General features: G+C 44.9%; 1 protein-coding gene across 2 annotated transcripts; it reads right to left on the reverse strand.

Moving 5' to 3' along the window:
• Positions 1-25,986, reverse strand: snx16 (sorting nexin 16). 2 transcript variants are annotated; one of them, XM_084326242.1, is made up of 9 exons: positions 25,881-25,986; positions 16,125-16,769; positions 13,448-13,534; positions 7,711-7,859; positions 6,503-6,572; positions 4,607-4,743; positions 3,731-3,853; positions 2,438-2,484; positions 565-701 (listed from the first exon to the last, which is right to left on the reverse strand). In XM_084326242.1, the coding sequence occupies exons 2-8, from the start codon at positions 16,698-16,700 to the stop codon at positions 2,463-2,465; spliced, it is 1,164 nt and encodes a 387-aa protein (XP_084182368.1). In that variant the 5' UTR covers positions 16,701-16,769; positions 25,881-25,986; the 3' UTR covers positions 565-701; positions 2,438-2,462. The 2 variants fall into 2 exon arrangements, with proteins under 2 accessions (XP_084182369.1, XP_084182368.1); XM_084326243.1 differs by lacking the exon at positions 2,438-2,484 and having other exon boundaries at positions 1-701.
• Positions 25,987-26,581: the final 595 nt, after the last annotated feature.

Raw genomic sequence — 26,581 nt, forward strand, 5'->3', positions numbered from 1 at the left:
AAAGTGCCCCCCCCCACCCCCAACACACACTAAATTCTGTGTCCTTTTATGCCCAGAACCCGGGTGGGACAGGGGTATAACAGGGTGTAACAGGGTATAACAGGGTGTAACAAGGTGTAACAGAGTAAAGTGCTCCCAGTCAGCTACGCTTCGTTTCCTCAGTCCTCTGGAGCAGCGAGAGGGGAACTGAAAGAGGGACAAAGGAGAACTGGATAATTCAATTAAAGAGTTTCTGCTCATCTTCCATTAAAAAAAGAAAGAAAAAAAAATCCCATCCTTCTCCAGACCGCCAATGTTTTGGTATTTTGGGACAGAATTAATACGCTGCTCGTTTTTTGTTTCAGGCTAATAATAACAACAATGATTTTTTTTGCAGCGCCGTTGCCCCGGTCCGTCAGGTGGGCTGAGCGATGCCGTCGCAGGGCGCTGGAGAATTCCCAGAACTTTTCCCCACTGTTCCCTTTTTAGTTTTTCTTTGTCAGGTGGGAGGGAGACTTTAGGAGGAGGATGGAGGGAGGGGGGGCGTGGAGTGAAAAGGAGGAGAATGTGCCGGAGAAGAGGAGAGGAGAGGAGGAGCAGAGAGGGGTCACTGCTCGGGCTGGTGGTGGAGCTGGGTGAGCCGGATGGCCGGAGGAGAACCGCTCAGCGACGGGCCGCACCAGCAGGCCGAGGAGAGCAGCGGCCGGACCTCACATCTACCACTGGAGGAGAGGAAGGGAGGGATGGAGGCAGAGAGAGAGGGCGAGAGAGAGAGAGAGATTGAGGGGTGTGTAGAGAGAGAGGGAGAGATTGAGGGGTGTGTAGAGAGAGAGAGAGAGGGAGGGGAAGAAAGAGGGTCAAACATTAAGAAGATATATTTTCCCTAAATCGATCTCAACCGAATTTAGTTTAGGACGACACGACATGGACAAAGAAGAGAGAGAGGTTTTCACCAGAAGAAGAAAAGCCAAGGCAGGAACACCGTGACAGAACGGCCGACGACAGATCCGCGTAGGAAGAGACAAAAATAGCACGTTATTGACACCAGCCGCTACCGATCCGGCCTTGAAAACACAAACGGCATCTCAAGCCTTCGCTGCATCTCTCTCTCTCTCTCTCTCTCTCTCCTAATGCTACCTGTACAATAATGGTGGTGGTGTCAAGGTTCAGATCTGCAAGGATAAAAAAACACTTTCCTTACAAGAGTTCATTATGAACGTTAGAGGGAGAGGGAGGAGGAATTTCATATAGTTCAGCTTCCAAACATAAATCCTCCTCATCTATTATCATTATTATGATTTTTGGTTAATGAACCGGGGGTTTGGACCGGCGATTTCACTTTCGATTTCAGTCAATTCACTTTCAATTCTAAAATATAAAAAACAGAATCTGTGGTTCATCTATGGTTAAAGGAAAACGCGAACATTTTGGGAAATTAGCTTATTTGCCATCTACCCTGGAGTTAGACAAGAAGATGCATATGTTTTTCTTCTCTGTGCATGCAGTAGGAGTAGGAAGACGTTGGGAACTAGGCTAATGGAGGAACCTACTTCCAGTGACTGACGCTAAGCTAGGCTAACGGTGCACGTCTTCCTACTCCTACTGCATGCACAGAGAAGAAAAAAGGTATGCATCTTCTTGTCTAACTCCAGGGTAGATGGCAAATAAGCTAATTTCCCAAAATGTTGGAGTTTTCCTTTAAGTAGAATGGACGGAGGGAGAAAGAAATCCAGAAGAGGCTTGATATCCAACTAGGACACATGGGGTGCGTATCACCACGCAGAGGAGGGGAACTTGGCTGGATGTGGATGTTAATAGTCGAGACAAGAGACACAGAGTAGCACCACGACACAGCCAGAAGGGAGAGAGAGAGAGCGTGGTACAGTACAACACAGTGAGTAGTACAATACAGTGACTAGTGCACACAGCACTGACAGACCATCATACCACAGACAGGGTCTTGACATTACAGTGGGAAGGGGCAGGGATGCACATTAGAGGTTACATCATCACATAGGTATATGGAAGGACAGTATGTAGGAGGCTCAGCCCGACACGTCAAGACGCACGGAACCGCCAGCGCAACAAGCTATAGCTCTCCGCTGGGTCGGGGAAAGCGGCCCGTTGAGAAGTAAACAAATAGTTTCCCCGGCAAAACATTTATTCAATAAAGTTGATGTGTTGTTGGGTGTCTCATCTCTCTGACTTACTAGAGACAAGACACCATCACATCACCATGGTAACAAGACACCATCACATCACCACGGTAAGAGACAAGACACCACATCACCATGGTAACAAGACACCATCACATCACCATGGTAAGTCAAATGTACCGACTTAATCAATGACTATTTTTGCCCGGGAAGCTATTTGTTTACTTACAGACCCAATGGAGAGCTAGCTTAGGTCTGACATGTCGGGCTAGCTTAGCCTATATGGCAGATCCATTCAGTACCTCGTATATTACTGGGCTCTTATTTTCAGATTGGGGGGGCGGCACCGCTGTGGAGCAGGACGGGACGGAGGAAGGAAGGAAGGAAGCACAGAAAGGTCAACGGTTAGACATTTTAGTTAGTCATCTTGAAAAGGACCGTCCTGACTTCTCTTTTTAAGCTGCCGGTGACTCTTAGGACTTCAGCAAACAGAAACAGAATGCAGTACTCCTGTGGGACCACCCCTCCCTGCTCGAGATCAATCAATACGTCCCGCAAGTGAATTTGATTACCTGATGTACTCTGATGGGAAAGGCTCCCTGCTCGTGACCCATCCGTCACGTTGCATTATGAAAAGAGCTGTGAGGCAGGGACCGCACGTTAAAGAAGACCCGCCCAGCCTTTCGGGGCGCAAGCTCGGCTGCAGTGCCCGTACGACTCAAAGTGTTTTGAATCGATAGTTCATCTTCCAGAACCGTCCATAAATAAATACAGGCTCCCAGTGTACCAGAACATGTGTGTGTGTGCGTTATATGATATATGCTATAGCAGTTTTACACAGTGTCTCACTCGTCTACATTTACATTTGAGTCATTTAGCTGAACGCTTTTATCCAAAGAGACTTTTGTCACTAATTGTGAACAACAAGTCAGCAGGAGGCGTGGTATTGTTCATCAAACAGTGTCGAACTTGAGTGTTACACACTGAGTGCATATTAGCATAGATAGACATATTAGCATAGCACATTTACATTTAGTCATTTAGCTGACGCCTTTTATCCAAAGCGACTTACAAGTACTGTACGACAAGTCATCAGGAGGTAGTAGTATAAGGATAGTAACATAATACATAGCGGTAAGGTAGATAATAGTAAAAGACTTATCTACCTATAATAATAATACCTATATTATTTATTTTTATTTCAGATATTCATTGAGGGGTGTGTTTTTAGTCGATAGCTGAAAATGGGGCGGGTTTCAGCTGTCCTGACTGTGGTGGGGAAGTTCGTTCCACCATTGTGGAGTGAGGACAGAGAATAGCCTGGTTCGCTATTGGGACCCCCAGCCATGTCTGACAGCAACGTCTTCGTGAACCTGGAGCTTCTTCAGCTACTGGCATTAGGGAATTAACTCTGCAGTAGAGACAGAGGGAGGCCTTTTTACAAGGGGCTTTTAACTTAATTTGAAGGGCTATATCGGCTTTACTCTGGGGGGGAGGGGGGTACACCATATAGTAATTGCATTCTGGGTATGTGTTGTGTTGGTATATATATTGTGTGTATATTCCCGTGCATGGTGTGTGTGTGCGTGCATTACCCATTCTCCTCTGGCATGTCCTGGTCGGCTTCGGCGATGGACGACTCGACATCTATATCAGCACTGCTCTCGCTGCCCTGAGCGGACAGGCCACGCGGAGACTCTGGGCTCACACACTCTCCACTGGAACACACACACACACGCTTAGGTTCATGTAACATGTAACCATTAATGTGACTGCACCATCAATTACATCTGCTCCCTCCATTCTTATTGATATCCATTTATCCAATAAGAAATTGTCAATATCGGCCCGATACATATATATTATATATGTATATTTCGATCCATTGCTTGTAATAGTGCTTACATGCCAGTAGGGGTGGGAATCACCAGAGGCCCCACGATACGATATTATCACAATACTAGAGTCACGATATTGCAATATATTATAAATTATGTCCCAAACGGAAAACTTTGTTAACATCTACAATAAAATATATATATACATCATCTGTTTAATCTAATAGGATACCATTTTCAGTCTGTTCAGCTCATTCCAATAATTTGTATTGCAGTCAAATGGGATTGTAAAGCAATTTGTTTTTAATGTTTTCTAAATATCTATACTTGCCATCACTGTATCAATATGATATTGACAGGAAAAATATTGTGATATATTGCTGTATGGGTTTTCCCCCCTAGCCCTACATGCCAGTAGGGCTCATGGGGTCGGTAAGTTTAATTGTGTTAGTCTTTGCATTAGCCGGTTGAAGAGGACACGTTTTCATGTAACACAAGGCTTTTGAAGATCTTCCACTATGCCTTCTCATCCATTGAGGTTGGTGTCTCTGCTATACTGTATATATTACCCACCCCGGTGTATGTGTGTGCGTGCGTGCGTGCGTGCGTGCGTGCGTGTGTGTGTGCACTGACTTGATGCGTCTCTCCAGCAGGTGGATGGCGCGCTCCTTCTCCTCCAGCCTCCTCTTCAGAGAGACGATCTCCTTCTGCTTCTCCAACGCCTCCTTCTGGAGCCTGTAGTTACTCTCCTCTAGGGTCTCACAGAACGCCTGGGAGGGGGAGACGGAAGGAGGGAGAGAGAGGGAGAGAGAGAGTGAGAAGGAAGGAGGGGGGGAGAGGGAGAAGGAAGGAGGGAGTCAGAGGGGGAAGAGGGAGAGGGAGAGAGAGAAGGAAGGAGGGAGAGTCAGAGAGTGGGAGAGAGAGAGTGAGAAGGAGGGAGGGAGAGGGAGAAGGAAGGAGGGAGAGAGAGAGTGAGAAGGAAGGAGGGAGAGAGAGGGAGAAGGAAGGAGGGAGAGTCAGAGAGAGGGGGATAGAGAGTGAGAAGGAGGGAGAGAGAGGGAGAGAGGGAGAAGGAAGGAGGGAGAGAGGGAGAGAGAGAGTGAGAAGGAAGGAGGGAGAAGGAAGGAGGGAGAGTCAGAGAGAGGGGGAGAGATGGATGGAGGGAGAGTGAGAGAGAAGGAAGGAGGGAGTCAGAGGGGGAAGAGAGGGAGAGAGGGAGAGAGAAGGAAGGAGGTAGAGTCAAAGAGAGGGAGAGTGGGAGGGAGAGAGTGAGAAGGAAGGAGGGAGAGTCAGAGAGAGGGAGGGAGAGAGAGAAGGAAGGAGGGAGGAGAGTCAGAGAGAGGGAGAGAGAGAAGGAAGGAGGGAGAGTCAAAGAGAGGGAGAGTGGGAGGGAGAGAGTGAGAAGGAAGGAGGGAGAGTCAGAGAGAGGGAGGGAGAGAGAGAAGGAAGGAGGGAGGAGAGTCAGAGAGAGGGAGGGAGAGAGAGAAGGAAGGAGGGAGAGTCAGAGAGAGGGAGGGAGAGAGAGAAGGAAGGAGGGAGAGTCAGAGAGAGGGAGGGAGAGAGGGAGAAGGAAGGAGGGAGAGTCAGAGAGAGGGAGGGAGGGAGAGAGAGAAGGAAGGAGGGAGTCAGAGAGAGAGAGGGAGGGAGAGAGAGAAGGAAGGAGGGAGAGTCAGAGAGAGGGAGGGAGGGAGAGAGAGAAGGAAGGAGGGAGAGTCAGAGAGAGGGAGGGAGGGAGAGAGAGAAGGAAGGAGGGAGTCAGAGAGAGGGAGGGAGGGAGAGAGAGAAGGAAGGAGGGAGAGTCAGAGAGAGGGGGAGAGAGGAAGAGAGAAGGATAAGAAGAAGAGGGATGGAGAGAGAAAAAGGGATGGAGGGAGAGACAGGAGGAGGAAGAGAGGGCGGAGGAATTAAGGGAAGAAGGAAGTGACAGAGAGAAGGAAGACGAGGGAGCGGGTGGATGGAGAGATGAAGGGAAAGAGAGAAAGATGGAGATGGAGATGGAGGGAGGGAGCACTTTATAATAGATGATTCTCATGTCCTCATTCAACAAGGAAACTATAAAAGAAGGAGGGGACATCACGTCAGAATAGCAGCATTCTATGCTCTGCTTGGTGTCAGTTCTATTGAAGCCTATATTAGAATTCTAAATATACCAGCTATCTGAAGAAATATACATCAACCAATATATCAAACGTTAGCTTGTTAACAATGCAAACGAGGAGACGGCTGATCCCATTCAACTCGACGTCGGTCGAACAGAAAGCCTCCACACACATGACGCCAATCTGTGTTCACATGCCACACAGTGACGTGATGAGGTTCCACTTCCTCCGTTGTCCTCGCCTACAAAAGTTACGCTTATGGAATTCTGGACTAACTTACAAACAACTTCAAATCTGCTCAGATGGGGATGAGGCCTAATGTCTAATGTGGATCTTGGATCTAGTTCAGGGAGGAGACATTTGTGAAAATACTTATTTATACACACAGGCACACACACACACACAGGCACACGAGCACACACACACTTACACGGCTCTCCTCCAGACTGTCAAAGGGACCAGGCGGGTCGTCCAGACACAGGAACTCTCTGACTGCCATGCTGTCGGCAACAGAAGGGACAAAAACATTTATATAGCAGCTTTTATCCAAAGCGCTTTACAATTTGTTCCTCACATCTTACCCATTCCCTCACACACCGACGGCTGAGGCGACCATGCAAGGTGCCAACCTGCTCATCGGGAGCAATTAGGGGTTAAGTGTCTTGCTCGAGGACAATTCGACACACTGCCCGGGAGGAGCGGGAATCAAACCGGGAACCTCCGGATAACCAGACGACCGCTCTACCTCCCCACAATACAGTAAGACGGCCTGAAATGTGTCTCCACTCACTCCCATGGTATAAAATAATATATAATGAAAATAAATAACACAATACAACAGAAGTTACACCTAATAATATATATACAGAAGATGTATAATACATACAAAAGAAAACAATACAATACAGACCTCTTCCAACACAACAAGATACGTCATTCTAAAAATAGGAAAGACACTGGGGCCCAAACTGTTCCCATAGCAACGCAATTCTTCTGAAAAGCTCATGTAAATACCATGTACTGAGTGTACTACTGAGTGATCATGTACAGAGTGTACTGTGTACCGAGTGATCACTATTAAATAAATCCTACTCAAGGTTCCGGCTGAGGAATTAAACAGTAGTTTGTGTTCTGTGCTAAACAATCGCACCCTTTCTTCTCAAAGATCTACTCGTCTGGTAGCAATACTGATATCACAACTGATTAATTCACAGCCCACTGTGGCCACTGGAAGAAATACTTAAAAAAAAAGGTGCTTTCACCTTTCGCCTAGATTTGTCTGAAATGGTTGTGAATCAAAACGTTTACTTTTTCGGGGTTCTCATGGGCTGGGAATGGATGGAAGCGGACAGTGCCGGTTAGCCTTCGGGAGAGGTGTTAGTTGGACAATGCCTAGGCTAACCAGAACTGTCCGCTTCCATTCATTGTGCTAAGCTAGGCTAACGTGCAGCCAGATAGCTTCCTACTGAACGCACAGAGATGAAACTGGTATCTTATCTTCTTGTCTCTCTCTGGAGAAGACGATGAGCTAATTTCCCAAAATGTTGGCGTGTTCCTTTAAGTCAGTGCACATATTATATATGTCTCCAGCCTCTGCTCTGGGTTTACAAACAGGGCCGTCTCTCTCGGGTCACGCACCAGTTGGCGATGTCCTTGTGCGCCACCAGGTTCTGGAGGAAGCACTGCAGGCCCAGCTGTCGGTCCTCCAGGAAGAGGCTCTCGTAGTTGTCTTTGAACCAGCGCTTGGGAGGCAGAGCCAGACGGAAGCCGGGGAACATCTCCTTCAGCTGGAAGAACACACACAACATGAGAAACGGACCGCTAATATGTTATCCTGTGTTATGTAGACGTACTGTGCATGTCGTCCGTCCATGCGTGTGTGTGTGTGTAGCTACGGCTGTGAGTGTGCTGGAGACATGCGCAGATTTCCCACAGTCTCTTTGGATTGTCCAGAGATCTAGGTTTATCAATCTGCGCATGCAGCGTTCGGGAGTAGGTGTGGAAAAGTGACTATAGCTCGGCAGAGAAAGTGCCGATCTATTTTGAATAGGTCTCTTTGTGTTCAGGAGACTCAGGCGTATGAAAAGGTCCATTGGATCATGTCTCCAGCACCCCCACAGCCGTAGCTACAACCACTTAATGTCAAGGCTCTCATCTACATTCATTCATTTTCTCCCCCCCCATGAGCTCAATGTAACAGGGAAGTGCAGTGGTCTATTAAACACGGCCACACCCTGTTGGTTCTACCTTACACGCTCCCTCAGGAGAAACAACATGCCCTAACAATGCTATGGAGTGGAGATAAGGTGTTCCACCGACCAAGCGTCTGACCTACAATGTACTGTTCTGTTTGGAATCAGAGCACCTGCACGTCTAAATCAAATCAAATCAAATTTATTTATAGGGCCCGACAACACACGTTAATGTCCCCATGGGCCGTACAGGTCTTCTTTAAACAAGTCAAGAAGACAACATAACAATAAGTCAAGAACAGAACAAGAACACCATAGGGTCCAAACATTTTTTAGATGAATGCAAATAAATGAAAGAATGCAAGCACTCCCAGACATACCCCACGCGAAGGTAAGGAAAAACTCACTAAAACCTAACAATAGGGAAAAAAAAGCTCCACACGTCTTGCTTTGGTCTTGTTACAGTGCGATCAATATTGGAAAACATGAGCCGAAAACAATAAATAAATAGTCCTGCTCTCCAATGCTATCATTTTAGTCTATTAACCAGTGGCATGAAACAGTCATTAACCTATAGTTTGGCATGAAACAGTTATTAACTTCTAGTTTCATCTATTAACCAGTGGCATGGAGCAGTTATTAACCTATCATTTATTCTATTAACCAGTGGTATGAAACAGTTATTAACCTATAGTTTTTTCCATTAACCAGTGGCATATATATATATATATTAGGGCTGTCAGTTTATCGCATTAATTAGATTAATTAATTACACAGCAAATTATCGTGTTATGAAAATTAATTACAAAAAAAAATATATATATATATATATTTTTTTTTTATCTCATTCATTCCATAAGAACGTAGAATACACATTTACAGACTTTTTTTTATATGGTCCATTTGCATGTTCTTGGCATCTGATTCTAGGGACATCTATGGATCTCAGGAAATGTATTCCCAGTGTCAGAAATACTGTGTCCTGTTACTAGGCTTGAGTAAATTGTAATGAACCAAATGAGAATATCAATAAAAAAAATTGTATCTTTGACTGTGAATAACACTATGCTCAAATTGACCAGACCTGAAAAATCTAAGCAAATTAATCAATGGAAGATGATTCAACAGAAGGTTTTGTAGATACAGTACTATGAGGGCCGACGTTCCACTCTACTGGTTAGAATTACTTACTCGTGAGTAGTACGGTCGTTGATAAAGAAAAATAATGTCCACAGCCACTCCAGTGTAAAACAAAGTTATCCAAATGGATGGTCCAAAGTGCACAGTGACCTGGCTGAGAGAATTGCTGAATATACTGTATAGATACACAAATGTTCTAGAACAGTGGTTCTCAACTGGTCTAGCCTCGGGACCCAACATTTTCCTTAGTCATTAAGTCGCGACCCAAATTTTTTAACCACTATGATTTATTTCATTATTTTTTTGTGCAGTAATACACAATATTTCATGCACTGTTAAAAACATGAAATAAACACAAAAAAGTGCAACAAACGTGCAACTAGGGCTAAAAACGCAATGAAATAAAATTATAATAAATAATATGCTTCTTAGCAGATTTCTTAGCTTAACATAACAGACCTAAGTTTGGGGGAACTAATGGGATAACTGGGGTTGCAACAAAAGTGCAACTAGGGATAAAAACACAATGAAATAAAATAATAATAATAATAATAATAATAATAATAAATAATATATCCTTCTTAGCAGACTTCTTAGCTTAACATCCCAGAGAACTAATGGGATAAATGGGGATGTTGTTTGCTCCTGACAAGAGTCTCAAAATCTGGGGTGATGGTAGACAAAGCAACTCTGAGGTCATGCTCAATGTCCAATCTGTTCCTCTGCTTTGTCTTCAGCTGGACCAGAGCTGAGAAGCCACTTTCACAAAGATAGGTAGTGGGGGAAAAAAACGATAAAAAAAAAAAAATTCTCCCACATCCGCGACCCGCTCAAAATGGCCCAGCGACCCACTTTTGGGTCGCGACCCACCAGTTGAAAAACACTGAAGGTTCGGTAATGACATCGCCACAAATGTTCGATGTTCTAGAATGTTCGGCTATGACATCACCACAAATGTTCTAGAATGTTCAATGTTCTAGAATGTTCGGCTATGATCATCACAAATGTTCTAGAATGTTCGACCATGACTGTGACATCACAAATGTTCTAGAATGTTCTATTATGACAATTATATAATACAATAACCTAAATATAGCTTTGGCTCCTACAAGTACTGAATTCTGCCATCCGGACACATGCAATTCGAAATATGATTATAGAATATCAGGCATAAAATGGTTATGCGATTAAAATGTGATTAATTAGATTAATTAATTACAAATCCTGTAATTAATTAGATACATTTTTTTAATCGCCTGACAGCACTAATATATATATATATATATATATAATGTAGCAATATACCTTTTTGAAAAGTCACATCACTGAGCTTCAAATTAATGCCTCCAGTTTATTTGGATCATACAACACGATGCGTTTGTCAGTAGGATCTTCAACTGCCTAAACCCTGCAACTTCATCAATCTCCTTTGTTATTTTTGTCAATATTTAAAGTGGTAATACGGAAGGTCCACATTTTTATTTGTTTCGGCAACATCTACTGGTGATTGGTGATGGCTTGAATGAAAACCCACGCCAACTACCGACTTAAGTCTTCTGTTCAGTACAAACAAACTGCTTCTGCTGCCACTGGTGTAAGACGTATCACTTCCTGTGTGCCTTTCGAACGTCCCGACGTGTCCAGACACCACTATTTATTTTAGATGAACCAAGAACAGCCAATGTAAAAACAGTAGAATCACTATTGTGTTTGGTTGATTGGTGATAGAAGGTGGCAAAATAGACATTTAGTCAAATGGCAATGTTATTATTACTTTAATAAAACATAGTTTTATGCAAATGTCTGTGTGCCACGTTGACACACAGCTGGTAAATATTGCACCCAGTGAGGTGTGACCAGCGACGCCTGGAGGTCCTGATCGGGTTCCTTCACTCGGGGGAGCGGAGGCAGAGCCTTCCCACGCCCTCTTTAGTCTCCTGTCCCACACAGAGTACAGGGTGTTCCCAGTCTGTCCCTTCCATCCCCCCAAGTGAACTGTGCTGCTATTCTAAGCTCATTTCACCTGTTTGCCTTCGCATTAGTGATTTCTGGCTGTAGTTCTCACAGGCTTAGCACCACTTAGTCACTGCCTCTCCCCCCCTGCTGCTGAATCCCTCATACACGCCTTCATCTCCTCCCGTCTGGACTACTGTAGCTCCCTCCTCACTGGCATCACCTCCCGCTCCCTCCATAAACTGCAGATGGTCCAAAACTCAGCCGCCCGCCTCCTCACTAACACCCGGTCCCGGGAACACATCACTCCTGTCCTCCACTGGCTCCCGATCAAAGAACGCATTAACTTCAAAACACTACTCCTCACCTTCAAAGCCCTCCATAGCCTGGCCCCCCCTACCTGACTGACCTCCTTCTCCCCTACCGCCCCACCCGTTCCCTCCGGTCCTCTTCCACTCTTTCCCTCACTGTCCCGTCATCCAAACTCAAAAGTTTTGGTGACCGGGCTTTCTCACGAGCTGCACCCCGACTCTGGAACTCCCTCCCGCAGACCATCAGAGACTCTCCCTCACTCTCCACCTTCAAATCCAGACTCAAAACCTACCTGTTCTCCCAAGCATTCAACCTTCCTTACCCATAACCACACTCCTCCAACTCGCCACCATTTCCCCCTGCCCCACGTTCTCTCCTCTCCTGCCCCCCCCCCACCCCCCTTGGGTTTCCCTTACTCTACTCCCGACTCTCTCCCCTACTCACTCCCGTATTTGTTATCCGTTACTCGTGGTTTTATGTTCCTGTGTATTCTTATTGTCCTCCGTTTCCCTGTGGTTCTCTGTTTCTTTGTTTTCTTTTTTGCCTATTGTCAGCGACTTTGGGTCTTTGAAAAGCACTATACAAAATAAATGAATTATTATTATTATTATTAGCAGTTAGCACTGTACGTAGGTTCAACAGAAGAAGAATTTAGTCTGATATGACTTTAATAGCAGGGATGGGTCTCACAATTCCATTTTTCGATTGTTCTATAAATGGTAAAAAAAATTGTTGCATTTATATAGTGCTTTTATCCAAAGCACTTTAAGATAGGATAAGATATTCCTATATTGATCCCCTTGGGGAAATGCAGGCATCATAGCAGCATGGGGAGGCGTACAGGTAGTAGAAGACATGGTACAGGTCATAGAATTATAGTACAGTGGAGAAGTAAAAATAAAAATGTAATAAAAAGGCAGTGTAAACAATATAATTAACTCTGGACATAGTCTGTGCGCAACAAGGTGCAAGATGGGGGTATGTATGCCCTCTCAGTTATATTTGCCCTACAATAAATATAGTTACAAATATATAATCTAATTTAAATACAATTTGTTCCTCACATTTTACCCATTCACTCACACATTCACACACCGACGGAGGAGGCAACCAACCATGCAAGGTGCCAACCTGCTCATCGGGAGCAATTAGGGGTTAAGTGTCTTGCTCAAGGACACCGACACGCTGCCCGGGAAGAGTGGGAATCGAACCGGGAACCTCCGGATTACCAGACGACTGCTCTACCTTCCCGAGCCACTGTCGCCCCTATAATAACTCAATTCTAGATTGCTGTTATTCTTTGTCTTACAAAGCTTGTATAATATATTATATCTGCTTGGCTAATCTTGGATTTAGCAAGCTTTAGTGATGCTGTAAGTGGATTTCTTTTCCAAAATAAATACCACTGATAGAGTGTGTTTGGTCAGTAACATGGGTTTCCCAGTCCCTCCGCTCTGCAGTAAAACGGAACATAAATATTTCGGTATCCTGTTCCCACTTTATCGAATCAGGAGAGAGAACCCTAAATATGTATACTTATTTCAAGAAATCTTACCAAGCCAAATTAGCTTTGTTTCAAGCACATATTTGCTTAAAACTAGCTTTTATTTCTTATTTTTGTCAGACAATTTGATGTTTTGATCTAATTATTAAGATTCAGCCTGATTAATCATGACACACCTAAAAACATCCATTCTTGACACATCCAACATCCACAGAACAGGGTTGGCATACATGACACGCAAAAGAAAAAAACAAACATTCCCACAAAAACACACCTTATCGTTGAGTCTGGAGAAGTCGGTGTATCTTCTGAAAACCACCCAACTCTCCTCTTGAGTCTTTTTCACCAGGACTTTGTACACCTACAGCACAGAGAAGTTCACAGTCACACACGTGTTGCACACACACACAAGACACAAAACACACTTCATTGAGTGCGTGTACGATAGTGGAGGGGAACCCTGGATCAATTTCAGAGTGCATTCACTGACTGGCGCTGGCGCCAGGGAGTAAAGATGGGAAAACAACATGGCAGTCAATGAGTTAAGGTGTGAATGCATGTGTTAAATTTGGTTCAATACCGTTTTAAACCAACCTACACCATCACACAGTACTGGCTACTGGTTGCATGGCAACTAGGCATCTCGCAAATCGTGTATGACTTGTGAGATGCCTACTCACAAGACAGATTACATCATCATTGCAGGTATGTTAAAATAAGATAGCAATTTGGAATTATTTTGCGTTACGTTTTTAATTGGGCCCTCAATCCATTGTTGGGTCCCTGAATTGGCCCTCAGTCATCAAAACTTTGAGAAGCCCTGATTCAGAGCTATACACTGAACGTAGACCTGGTGTGCTATGGAGATCTGTGGAACAGAACTGGCACAGATAAATATCAGATACGTTTTACAGGAACATAGGATGAGGCGGTTGAGATTAACAAACTGTTCAGAACGGCTACCCCTCCGTGATGTCACAGTAGGATAATAATAATAATAATAATAATAATAATAATAATAATAATAATAATAATAATAATAATAATAATAATAATAATATCTTAAGATTTATATAGCGCCTTTCATGAGACCCATGAAAGTGGGGGGGGGGCAACTAAGGGGAAGGAGATCAGAGGAACAATTAAGTAAAAAAGAAAAGAGGGAAATTAATACATTTGGTGAAGAGGTGAGATTTGAATGAGTCCAGGGATGTAGCATTGCGGATGTTTGGAAGGAGGGAGTTCCAGAGGGTGGGTGTGGCAACAGAGAAGGCTCTGGGACCGACAGTGCGCAGGTTGGTGGTGGGGATGGAGAGGAGACCGCAGCCTCCGGGGTGGGATGTAGGGATGGAGGAGGTCAGCTAGGTACCGGCCGGGGGATGGATGAATTTGCGTTGATTAATCAATCAGCTGTGCTTTTCGGAGCCAGGAACACTGAGTCACTAATGTACCGCCCGGTTTGGAGCCAGACAGGGAAGGACTGTAGGACATAATTCATTTAACATTTGATGTGTTGTTGCTACAACCACCAACATTCAATACAGGGGAAGAAAGAGGTGCTGGAAATAAACAATTAACATTAGATTTAGACTAGTTTCCTTGTAGGAAACGTAAAACATTTCCCCAGATTCAAGGAAGTTGGATAAAATTTTTGAAAAGATACACAAATTAAATAGTGTCATAAATCTTGGAAATATTGATAAATGGGGGAGGGGACAAAGCTTTTATTTGGATTTTAAATGAAAAAGTGTTTTTTTTTTTGCAAAGCAGCATAACACCGGATACATTTCTATCAGACCTATAGTGAGCAGCCATCAGGCCTCCGTCAGTCTGGATAGTGGGAGCCTGTGATACTGGCTGCTCTCCGAGCCCATATTAATTATAGGACCCGACTGGACTGTGATGTCAGCAGCACATCCTGTTAATCACAACACTTGTGAGTGTTCAGGCTGCTTCTAAACATGCAGCTCTGTTTGGAGGTTTGGTTTCCTGCTCAGCGCCTATGTGACAAGTCTCTGCCTTATATTACCGTAAATGCTACATTTATGAGTCCTGAATTAGGATGAGGTTTAGAGGTAGGGATGCACCCATTTTTCAAGATTCCCGATAGCAATACCTGGGCTTTTGGTATCGTCTGATACAGAGTACCGATCCGATCCGCTACTTGTAATGAACAGTATAAATGTGGTCAAAAAATAGATATAATAAATTGTTCTCCATTAGAGAGAGTTAACGTGTCACAAAGGCATCAAATCAAGTCACTTTGCTTTGATTTCTGACATGTTAAGACATGTTTCTTGGCATCGGATTTTAGTATCTGTGAAATTCTCCAATACTGATATTCTATCAGATATATACAATACAATACAGTATCGGTATGGATGAATCCCTATTTTGAGGGGGGGGGGGGGGGGGGGGGGGTCAACTCTGCCCACCCACACTGTTTCTGCCTGGGTGTCTTTGCTCATCACGTTGCCAGTCAGAAAGCACCGACTGCATTTCTGCGCTTCACAGACCTGCTTTGAAGACACTGTCGACTTGTTATGCCTAATGTACACTCAGACGTCGCATTGCAGACGTTGCAAAGTGGTTTCAAAGATTGCAGTGAGCCTGCTGACTGCCGAGCCAGTATGAGGAACAGGATGGATGGATTGTGCTGAGAAAGGACTCTACAACATCACCATTGGCGAGTAGGAAATAGGGCTGCGTTTCCAAAACATCTGAAGAACTATCCCTTTAAGTCAAGCAGTAACTCGAGTTAGCGAACTACAACATGGTAATTGAGGCAGAGGGGGGGAGGTGCAGGAGATTTTATTTTAAACGTAATGACACTGTGTGCCGGTCTATACTGTATTTCTATCTAAAACAGCATCTACTGTATAGCACTGTGTACTGTAGTACTGTAGTACTACTGAGTATCAGCCCTTGTTAGGAACCGTCTCATATCATACCGTGAACTTCGCCCTCTCCTCCATGACCTCATAGCCCAGCACGGTGGGGGTGATGGGCCTCTCCTCGTCCTCCTGGAACCCAGACGAGGGACCCGACGTGGGGCCGGGACAGTCCGGCCGCTCCGCCGAGGGCTCTAGAGCAGCTCCGTTCACCCTGGCCGACGTCACCGTGCTGAGGAGGGGGGGAGGCGGGGTCCTGCTCCTGCTGCCTCCTCTCTCCAGGCGCCGCGACCGGTGCTGAACCCCCACACCACCACCGCCTCCTCCTATTTCCGTGCCTCCTCCTCCTTCGCGGTCCTCCCTGTTCCCCCTGGTGGCGGAGGATGAGGACGAGCTGCAGCTGGAGACGCTTCCCAGAGACGAAGCCCGGATATGAGAGCGGCGCGTCTTGTTGTTGTTGCCGACCCCGGATAACAAGCCCCTGTCCAAGCCGGGCATGGGGACGGGCACGAAGGACGAGGCCATCTTACTCCCCCCGAGCTGTGTCCCGTCGTCAGACACGCTCTGTCCAGTGGTGCCGGTCGTGTGTTGTTCCCTCGGTGGCTGCTGTTCGGACCCGGGTGGGGGGCCTGGCATCAAGGGTACAGGACCAGAAGGGACCGCCGCACCAGGAACCGCCACTCTGCAGACCAGACTCTGAGTCCACTGAATAAAAAGACAATAGTGAATTAAAATGGGTTCTGTTAAAAGGAACACTTCCCAACGCTTTGGGAAATACACTAATTTGCCATCTTCCCCAGAGACAGACTAGAAGATTGTGTAACTGCCTCTGTGTTCAGTTTAAGTTTGGTTCCTACCAGACCGGACTATTGGTAGGAACATTCTAGAACATTAGTGCCGCCAGAACATTCTGGCACGTGTGTGATGATGTCATAGCTGACCATGCTAGAATATTAGCGCTGACACAACCTTCTGGAAGGTTCGTGATGATGTCATAGCTGAACATTCTAGAACCTCGCACATCCTATACACTGACTTTCTTTCGTGTAAGGAGTTCATAGCATCAAGAAAAGCAGATCCTGAAAGAAGATGCTAAAGTCTAGGGCTGTCTTAAATACTTCGAAGCTTCGTTCAATGGCACAAGCTTCGAACATTAAAAAAATCTTATATATATATATAATTTTTTTTAATAATATATATATATATATTTTGCCTCCAAATCTTGCGCCTCCATTCCAATGAAACGAAAGTAAGCGGCGCCTCGACTCCACCTCTCTACAACAAGCACGTGGAGATTATCTGTGTTGAAAACAACAAGGACATGTGCAGCAGAGTAGCAGACATGTCTACGAAGAAGCGAAGCAATGCCGTTTGTTATTTAAGACTATGTCGGACAGATGTGTTCATTGTGCTGCTTTTTTAATGTGTCCCGACCCATATAAAAATATGTCTTAATAAAACGTGCTTAATTAAGTCGAATTCTGCCTTTGTCTCTATCAACTACATATACATATTTATATAATTGTTTGCTTGATAGACGAAGGTTGCAACATAATTATGTAATGTCATGTCGTTGGCTGTGAGAGCAGCCCCACTGCACCCAGGCAGCGCAGCCAGGTGAAACCTTGTTGGCTGCGTCACAGTCACGAAAGGGGCTACTTAATTAATCCAATCCACTTTATTTATAGAGCACATTTAAAAACAACAAAGTTTACCAAAGTGCTGTACAAGTCCCACAACATAAGATTAAAAAAATATATATATATATATATAAAAATTAATTAAAATCGAAGCTCGGCCCCGAAGCTTCGATTGTCAAAAAAAGCTTTGAAGGTCAGCCCTACTAAAGTCCATAATTTCCTCCTTTTTTTTTTTTTTTTTTTTTAAACTTTCCGATCCGGAATGAGGACAGTACGGAATGGAACGGAATCGAATGGGTGAGTGAGAAAGGCCCCTAAGAGACAAGTAGAGATAATATGGATGTATGTTGTTATTGTTTGAGCTGTGATTTATTGTTTCATGTATGTGTTTCACAGTTCTCACGGTTCGGATTGAAATAAATCCAATCAGTAATATCAAGAACGTGTTGCTGTCATCATTGCAAGTAGAGGGAGTTACAGATTGATTTTGGTCTCTGTGTGTCCAGTCGGCCGGGGAGAGCAGGGGCTTAACTTGCGGGGGGGTCCGCGGAAAATGTCCCCCGCATGATTTCAGAATGCAGTATTTGTCCCCCCCATGTTTCAAACCGCTGCAACTGCGCGGCCTGGCGGCCAGCACTGTGACTCGCTACTACACAGTGCCGGCACTGCAGATTTACCCTACTCTTGGAATTCATTGCCACTCAAAGTCATAGGGGCGCTGTCTCGATAATGCAGTGTTATTAAAGCAGCGTGTAGCCGACGCATGAACCAGTTGGGATTCGAATAGACGCGGCCTGGAAGCGGCAACGCGGAACTGGAAATCCGTTGGTAAAGAAATAGCGGCCTGGAATCATTTTTGGGACGCTCTCAATTCGCAGTAAAGGAATATATATCTGCGGTTTCCCTGGCGGATGGCGAACAAGCCAGCCGATTCTACTATGAGTCATGACATTTGACATAGTCTATGACATCATACTTAACTTAAACTTGAACACGGAGGCAGTTACAAGAACTATCCGAGCCCCCGGGAGGGTGGTCGAATACCTTTTGCGATGTATGCAGGGAACGAATTGCAGAGGGAAGTGGAGAGCTAGCTGCCTGTCGTCCATTCTAACGCAGGAGTCCTGGACCCCCGACAGGTAAGGTAAGCGATTTTAGATGTATCACTTTTAGAGGCGTCCCCGTCGTAGCGTTCTGGTGCGGGGATATGGCTCTCTCTGTGCGGGGGCGCAACAGCAACAGGTGGGGTAGGCTGGGCAGAGATGTATGCATCAAAACGATTACATTGTTTGTCTCGCATACATTCGATTTATAATGCGAGCACCTGCATTACAATCAAATGACTGATCCGTTATGTGTTATGGACCCGAGTCTCGAGAGGCACTTTATAATAGAAAAAAGACAGTGTAAACATGTATATGTCGCTTACAGTTTATTATGCCTATGCAGCTCGTTTATTTTGACAGAGTTAAAAAAAATGTCACTAGTATCATTATATTAAATTAGCGGACGTGCAGCTGGACAAGCCCTGGCTCCACGATGACCACTTCTTACAAGAGGCGCCACCGCCTGGGAAAATGCGTATTGCACACCTGGTATTAGAAAAAAAAAATGGGAAGGGGGGGCGCCCCCCCCCTACCCCCCCCCATGCGACGTCACTGACCACACCCCCTAATATGTCCCCCCCACCAAAGATTCCAAAGTTCCGCCACTGGGGGAGAGGTCTAGGTGCATGCTAGCCTAGCTTAGCACAAGGACTGGAAGCAGTAGGGGGGCAGCTAGCCTAGCTCTGGCACAAGTGAAGATATACAACTCTAAAACTGGTGCACAGAGATGAAACTGATAATCTAACCCTAACTAACTAACTAACCCTAACTAACCTTACTGTCATGCACTTGTCCTAATAAACTAACCTACACTGTAGCACTCAACACTTTGATGAACATTGTTACTCAGCTGATAAGAGTTGTGCCTTTCCTGATGACTTGTCGTACAGAAATTGTAAGTCGCTTTGGATAAAAGCGTCAGCTAAATGACTAAATGTAAATGTAAATGTAAATAACTCTGGGAAAGATGGCAAATTGTATTTTCCAAAATGGTTGGGAGTGTTCCTTTAAGCATTCACATAATGCACTATAGGCCCCTCTGTGCAGCGCGTGCATGGGTGGCTCTTCAGAACTTGGCTAGGCCTAGAAGACACTGTCCTGAAAAAATAAGGGCAACAGTCTGCGAGGGCAGATGAATTATTGAAGCCCATGGGGCCTGGCGGCATTCATAATTGATAGGTGCGTTGTGCGTGTATGATGTGTAGAATGAATGGAGGGTAAACCACGAGGGCGTGCGTGCGGTGGACGTTACGGTGTCACACAATGGAGGAGGCGCATGCAATTTGCTTCATCTTCGACTTCTTCCCCCAATACTTCCCTTAGTGCCTAAATAATCTGCTCCCTGCTGCCACAGTCTGGTTAACCAGCTCGGGGAGCCAACGTCAGAGTTTCGGAGGCAGAAGCCCCCGTATGTAGGACAGGCAGGTTTTTAAGAAATCTTTGGAAGGTTGTGTGAGAAATTGTCTTGTAATCTTAAATTACTTTATTTTTTTAAAAGTCTGTAAATGTGTATTCTACGTTCTTATGGAATGAATGATTGAAAAATATTTGTAATTTTTTTTTTTATTACTTTTGAGTTAATTTTCATAACGCGATAATTTGCTGTGTAATTTAATTAATCTAATTAACGCGATAAACTGACAGCCCTAATATATATATATACACACACATATATAATAATAGTATATCATATATATAGCACATATCTTAAACCCTTAAACACATCATGTAATCTCACAAGCCATCATGTAATCTCACAAACCATCATGTAATCTCACACAACACATGTAATCTCATTTACAACACATGATCATGTACGTAATAATCTCACAAGACATAATTTCATCACATCACAGAGACTGATACAGGGGTTTATATTGATTGCTGCTCAGTCCGAGAGGCAGCTACCTTAGTGAGTGCCATAGTGAGAAAGCAGCTGACGCAAGCAGAGCGCTACCGTTCTATTAATAGGCTAGAGGTGTTAAAATAGTCTGACGGGCTGGATACCGGTACCTGAAGACTGTGGATGAAAGAGCGAGAAATGTTTGCGACGACTGGGTATCTGCATCAGATTGCAGTATCAGGAGAGATGCTCCAAGTAGTATTAGATTTAGTATGTGGAATAATAATCCCCGCCCCCCCTCAAACAATCCCCAGCCATGTTCCACCCCTCCCCCACCAACCTTGTGTCTCACCTGATGCCACCCCTCCCCCATTCACCTTTCATCTCACCTGATGCCACCCCTCCCCCATTCACCTTTCATCTCACCTGATGCCACACCTCCCCCATTCACCTTTCATCTCACCTGATGCCACCCCCCCCATTCACCTTTCATCTCACCTGATGCCACCCCCCATCCAAACAATTCTGTACATGGACCTACCCAGAATGCCTCTCTCTCCAGTATAAAGACTGACCAACTGAAGACCGACTGATCTTACTGGACTCTCTAGCTCTCCTGAGGACATCAGGCCATGGTCCTCCTCGTTGAGTCATCCGTGTGGTGGAATATATTATCATGTCATTATGGATCTGTGTTGTTTTATCATTTTACAGATTGTTACACTGAGATCAGCGTAATGTGCGTGTGTCTGACACACACGATAATCCTCTGTCCTCCCCGGCCAGCCAAAACAATGTTGTTATTAACTCCTGTAGATGGGAGCCATTTCTGTTGACTTTCATCATATCCTTGTTGTGTATTAAACTATGTTCTGCCATGGCCATAAGCCACATAGACAGTTACACAGGGAACAAAATTAACTTTTTGACTTACCAGCCATTTGGCTGGTAGATTTTAAAAACTACCAGCCAGGCAGATTTTTTACCAGCCAAAAATTAAAAATAGCTTTTTAGTATATCGCCATGTGTTATTAGTCTCATATGCTATTTTCAATTAATATCATAAACAACATAAGGAATATTAGCATAATTTTGAGTGGACTGAAGGAATGAGTCAGCTGTCAGCGTTAATAGTTTTAAATGCAAATAATTTATTGAAACATAGAAGTGGGGTCGGGGACACACACACTGTTTCAACTCACCACCCCCGCATCATATTGTAGTCTAGTCTGTCTTCAAACTTCCACTCCTCTCGAAACCTTTTTATATTTGAATATCAACATTATCTGTGCATCCTCAGTAATCCTCAGTTTACTACAATATACTCCTCTCCTGAGTCCTGACTAGTGACTTCATCGTCTTTCCAAACGCACGCACACACACAGAGAAAGGGAGAGTGCCCCCCCCCCCCCCCCCCCATTTCCCTTTCCCCAGTCCACACTGTCTGCTGTTCTCTATGGCTCTGCCGCTGATCAGGGTTAGCTTACGCTAACATAACGTTCATTTCGGGCGATGTGGGCATAAAGGAATGGCGACGATGCAATGCATGTTAGATGCATTTGACCCGTTGTGAGAAGAAGAAAAAACCACAGACTTATTTCGGCTCGCAAAATAGGCGCACTGCTGTGTAGCTCTGCTCTCAGGGAACAAACTTAACTTTTTGGCTGGTAGATTTTAAAAACTACCAGCCAGGCAGATTTTTTACCAGCCATTGGCGGTTGGCTGGTACTTATTTTGTTCCCTGAGTTACAATGAGTATTCTATTATAAAGGCCCAGACTATAGGTCACGAGGTTGTGTTTCTTCAGAGCCATAACCCAAGGTTATGGGAACTGTTAGACGAAGCTGTTTTCCTTCCAGGCTATAGCCATAACATAGTCGTATTATTAATTTCTCTAACCAGCCATTTTTGTTCTTCTACGTCATTTCATGTATTTAATTGTATGTCTGACCAGGGCTCGCTCTCACTTCTTGGTCAGACATTGTGTTACACTGGTCTGATTTTGAACTGAGCATTTCCTTGTATGATCAAATAAGGAAATAAATCTCTCATTTTTTATTCAACTTTGGACTCAAGACAATTGTTATTTTGCTCACATTATATTATAAATTCCCATCACATCCGCTATACCTCTGATAATAAACCTGTGTTTAACCAAGTGAAGTCTATATTTCACTATCTACATTCATTGATCCGGTTAATTTCTTCCACAAGTAAATGGCTGCTTTTTTATATAGCGCTTTTATCCGACCAACACGCTTTACTATTTGTTCCTCACATTTGAGCCATTCACTCACACATTCACACGACCGACGGCGGAGGCGACCATGCAAGGTGCCAACCTGCTCATCGGGAGCAATTAGGGGTCGAGTGTCTTGCTCAAGGACACATCGACACGCTGCCCGGGAGGAGCGGGAATCGAACCGGGAACCTCCGGATTGCCAGACGACTGCTCTACCTCCCGAGCCACTGTCGCCCCAAGTAGTAGTTTAGTAGTAGGTTAAATGGACTGCATTTAAATAGCGCTTTACAACTTATGCCTCAGTCACATTCACTCAAACACCAACGGTGGAAGCAACCATGTGGTGCCAACCTGCTCAGCGTTTAGGGGTTAAAAGCGTCTTGCTCAAGGACACTGCCCCGGGAGGAGCACTTAGGAAACATCCGACTCTTAGGACTCTGGAAAAACCCTCTGGAAAAGCACTGATGCACGACTGATCTTTAAAAAGAACACGCCAACATGTTGGGAAATTAGCTTACAGTCTTCTCCAGAGAGAGAGACAAGAAGATAAGATACCAGTTTCCTCTCTGTGTGCGTTCAGTAGAAATCTATCTGGCTGCATATATATCTATCTTCTCGTCTCTCTCTGGAGGAGATGATAAGTTAATTTCCCCAAATGTTGGCGTGTTCCTTTAAGTCTCCAGGGCTCCTCCGCCACTCTGTTCACGGAGCAGAAGGCCGCGAGCAGCAGGTCTACAGGGTCTGCCCTGAGAGGATGCCGTGTAGTCACATGACCAGCTGCTTCAGCCAATCGTCTTTCTCCGTGAGAGCCTCTCTCAGTCATATCCCGAACACCTCACCGACAGACATACGTAATTGACATCCTGAAATGCCTCGTCGTCGCCACACAACTCTAGTAACCTACTTAGTACTTGAACCCCTCCGGTCTGGATTTCACCCACACCCACTCCACAGCACAGAAACTGCACTCCTCAAAGTATTAAATGAATATGAACTTCATCACCTCTGCGGACACTGCAGCCCTTAACCAGAGCATTAACATCTTGCTCATCTGTCCCCAAGACCTCCGTATGGTGGCGCAGCGTTGATTGATTGATTGAACATTTTATTAAGATTGCAGAATGGGTACAATACAGTACAGCTCAATACACACAATTGTTAAGGGGATGCAGACCAGAGAAAGACTTCCGTCTTGTTTACATCAGGGTCCCCCATTTTCAATTCATCATAACATATGATATACAGGTAGACAGTACTGTTACATGACATTAATGACCTACCAGATCTACAAATATACAGTACTGATTATGAGTACAAAGATAGTCTAAAAAGAGAGTATATACATTTGAGGGGGAAGAAACTGTACATTGGAGGAGGTTGGGTAGGTGGGGTGGGGAAACTGTACATTGAAGGTGGTTGGGTGGGTGGGGTGGGCGAAGCTGGCTCTGGCTCGGCTGGCTCTGGTCCCACCTCTCCCAACAGATCAGTGTTTCCCTCTGACACAGCCACTCCTCTGACATGTCTATGTTCCATTCCATCGGCCCACTCCTTTCCTTTCAATCATCTAGATCCTCCCTCTCAGTCAGATTCTCCACCACTTCAACCTGGACTTCCACTGCTATGCTGATGACATGACACCAAACCCCCTACAACCCACCCCTCTCTCTCTCTCACATTGACTCCTGCCTGTCTGTAATAAAAAGTCTGGATGCAACAAAAGTTCCTGAAACTCAACAACAGTGACTAAACTGTACTGCACGACCAGGCTCGGCATAATCAAGGACCCCACACTGGACCCCACACAAGGACCCCACACTCACCCATGATCGATGGCACCACCGTCTCCCCCCTGCCTTCCTCCCTGGCACGCAGACTTAATTTGTGATCCTTGACCCCCATATCCGCCAATTAAATCCTCCTTCTACCACCTTCACAATATTGCAAAGATCAGGCCCTCTCTCTCACACAACACCCCTGCAGATACACTGATCCACACCTTCATGTCCACCTAACTACTGCACCTCACTCCTCCTCTATATCATCAGTGCTATAGCTCCACCAACATGTCCAGACTGGTCAAGAATGCATCTGCCCGACTTCTTCTAACCCAAGTCAAGTCATATTTATTTCTAGCACATTTACAAATGACTAAAGCCAAACCAAAGTGCTTCACAGGTACATGGTAAAAACACATACACTAGCCAGACCAAATCACTCCAGTGCTAAAATACCTCCCACCGGACAAACCACAGAAGCCTGGTCCTCACCTACAACAAAGCCCTTCGCCAATCTGATATCTCACTGACCTCCTCCTGACTACTGAGCTAAAGGTGTCGTGCTGGTACTGTCCCATCATGACGTACTACTTCACTGGTTTCTACTAGTAGTGCAAGAACATATTATTGCCCAGCAGGGACTGCAGTTGCAAATGAATCGACTGGTTAAAATGGGGGACCCTGGTGGAAACAAGACGAAAGTCTTTCTCTGGTCTGCATCCCCTTAACAATTGTATGTATTGAGATGTACTGTACTGTACCCATTCTGCAATCTGTTAATAAACTTTTCAATCAATCAATCAATCAAAACTGTTATGATGAATTGAAAATGGGGGACCCTGATGTAAACAAGACGAAAGTCTTTCTCTGGTCTGCATCCCCTTAACAATTGTGTATTGAGCCGTACTGTAATTTGTACCCATTCTGCAATCTGTTAATAAAATGTTCAATCAATCAATCAAACCTTTGCAGAAATGTGAATTAATGTGCATTGTCCCTGCACATAAATACACGGAAGGAAAACACATGCATGCGGAACACCGCATGTTATCTTACCCAGATTATTTACCTTTAATAACATTTCGCCTAAAAGCTTAGCTAACCTGAAGGCAGCAGCAGCAGCTAGCTCACAGTCACACGTTAGCTAACTCATTATTTATTATCACAATTATCTACCGATAATAATGTCGTGCATGCGTTTATTACTCACCACCACAGCCCTATCTGCTATCTCCCTCCTTCCTCTTCAGAAGTTCATACACGTGAAAAACACCCAGTCTAGATGTAGTTTATCTGCTGCGAGAACCTCTTCTTATCATGTTCGCTTGTTTGCACACAGACAACACAGCCACACGCACACACACACACACATCCGCGCGCACACACAGCCGGCACACTGTCGACCAACCAGAACCAGAGCTCTACCAAGACCCAGGAGAGGGCGTCGTTATGATGACGCGTTGGCGCATTCTCCTACGTGGAGAGTTGGACGACGTTCCACTTGTGTTTCACACTTGGTTTGATTGATTGATTGATTGATTGATTGACAATTTTATGAACAGATTGCAGAATGGGTACAACAACAGTACAGTACAGCTCAATACACACAATTGTTAAGGGGATGCAGACCAGAGAAAGACTTTCGTCTTGTTTACATCAGGGTCCCCCATTTTCAATTCATCATAACATATAATTGTTAGACTAGAAGTCTTTATTTGTCATGCAGTTTAACACACACACGCGAGATGGGCGACCCACAGGAACACACACACACACATGCACTGAGTCGCCGATGAAATGTCTCTCTGCACTTTTCCCATCCCGTTGTCCTTCCCCCCATGGGCAGCCGGGAGCAGATAGGGGCATCAACGTGAGCCGCGCCCCCGGGGACCAATCCAAGTGCTCCTGCCC

Source organism: Notolepis coatsorum, assembly GCF_963971535.1.
Source record: "Notolepis coatsorum genome assembly, chromosome: 12".
NCBI lineage: Eukaryota > Metazoa > Chordata > Actinopteri > Aulopiformes > Paralepididae > Notolepis > Notolepis coatsorum.

What these genes read in the sequence shown, in the direction of transcription:
- snx16 (XM_084326243.1), bottom strand. Translation starts at nt 16,700, where the DNA reads ATGCCAGGCCCCCCACCCGGGTCCGAACAGCAGCCACCGAGGGAACAA. An exon ending in TCTCCAGACTCAACGATAAG is followed by an intron (nt 7,860 to 13,447) that starts GTGTGTTTTTGT and finishes GTGTTCTTCCAG; the next exon opens with CTGAAGGAGATGTTCCCCGG. An exon ending in CTGCTGGAGAGACGCATCAA is followed by an intron (nt 3,854 to 4,606) that starts GTCAGTGCACAC and finishes TGTGTGTTCCAG; the next exon opens with TGGAGAGTGTGTGAGCCCAG.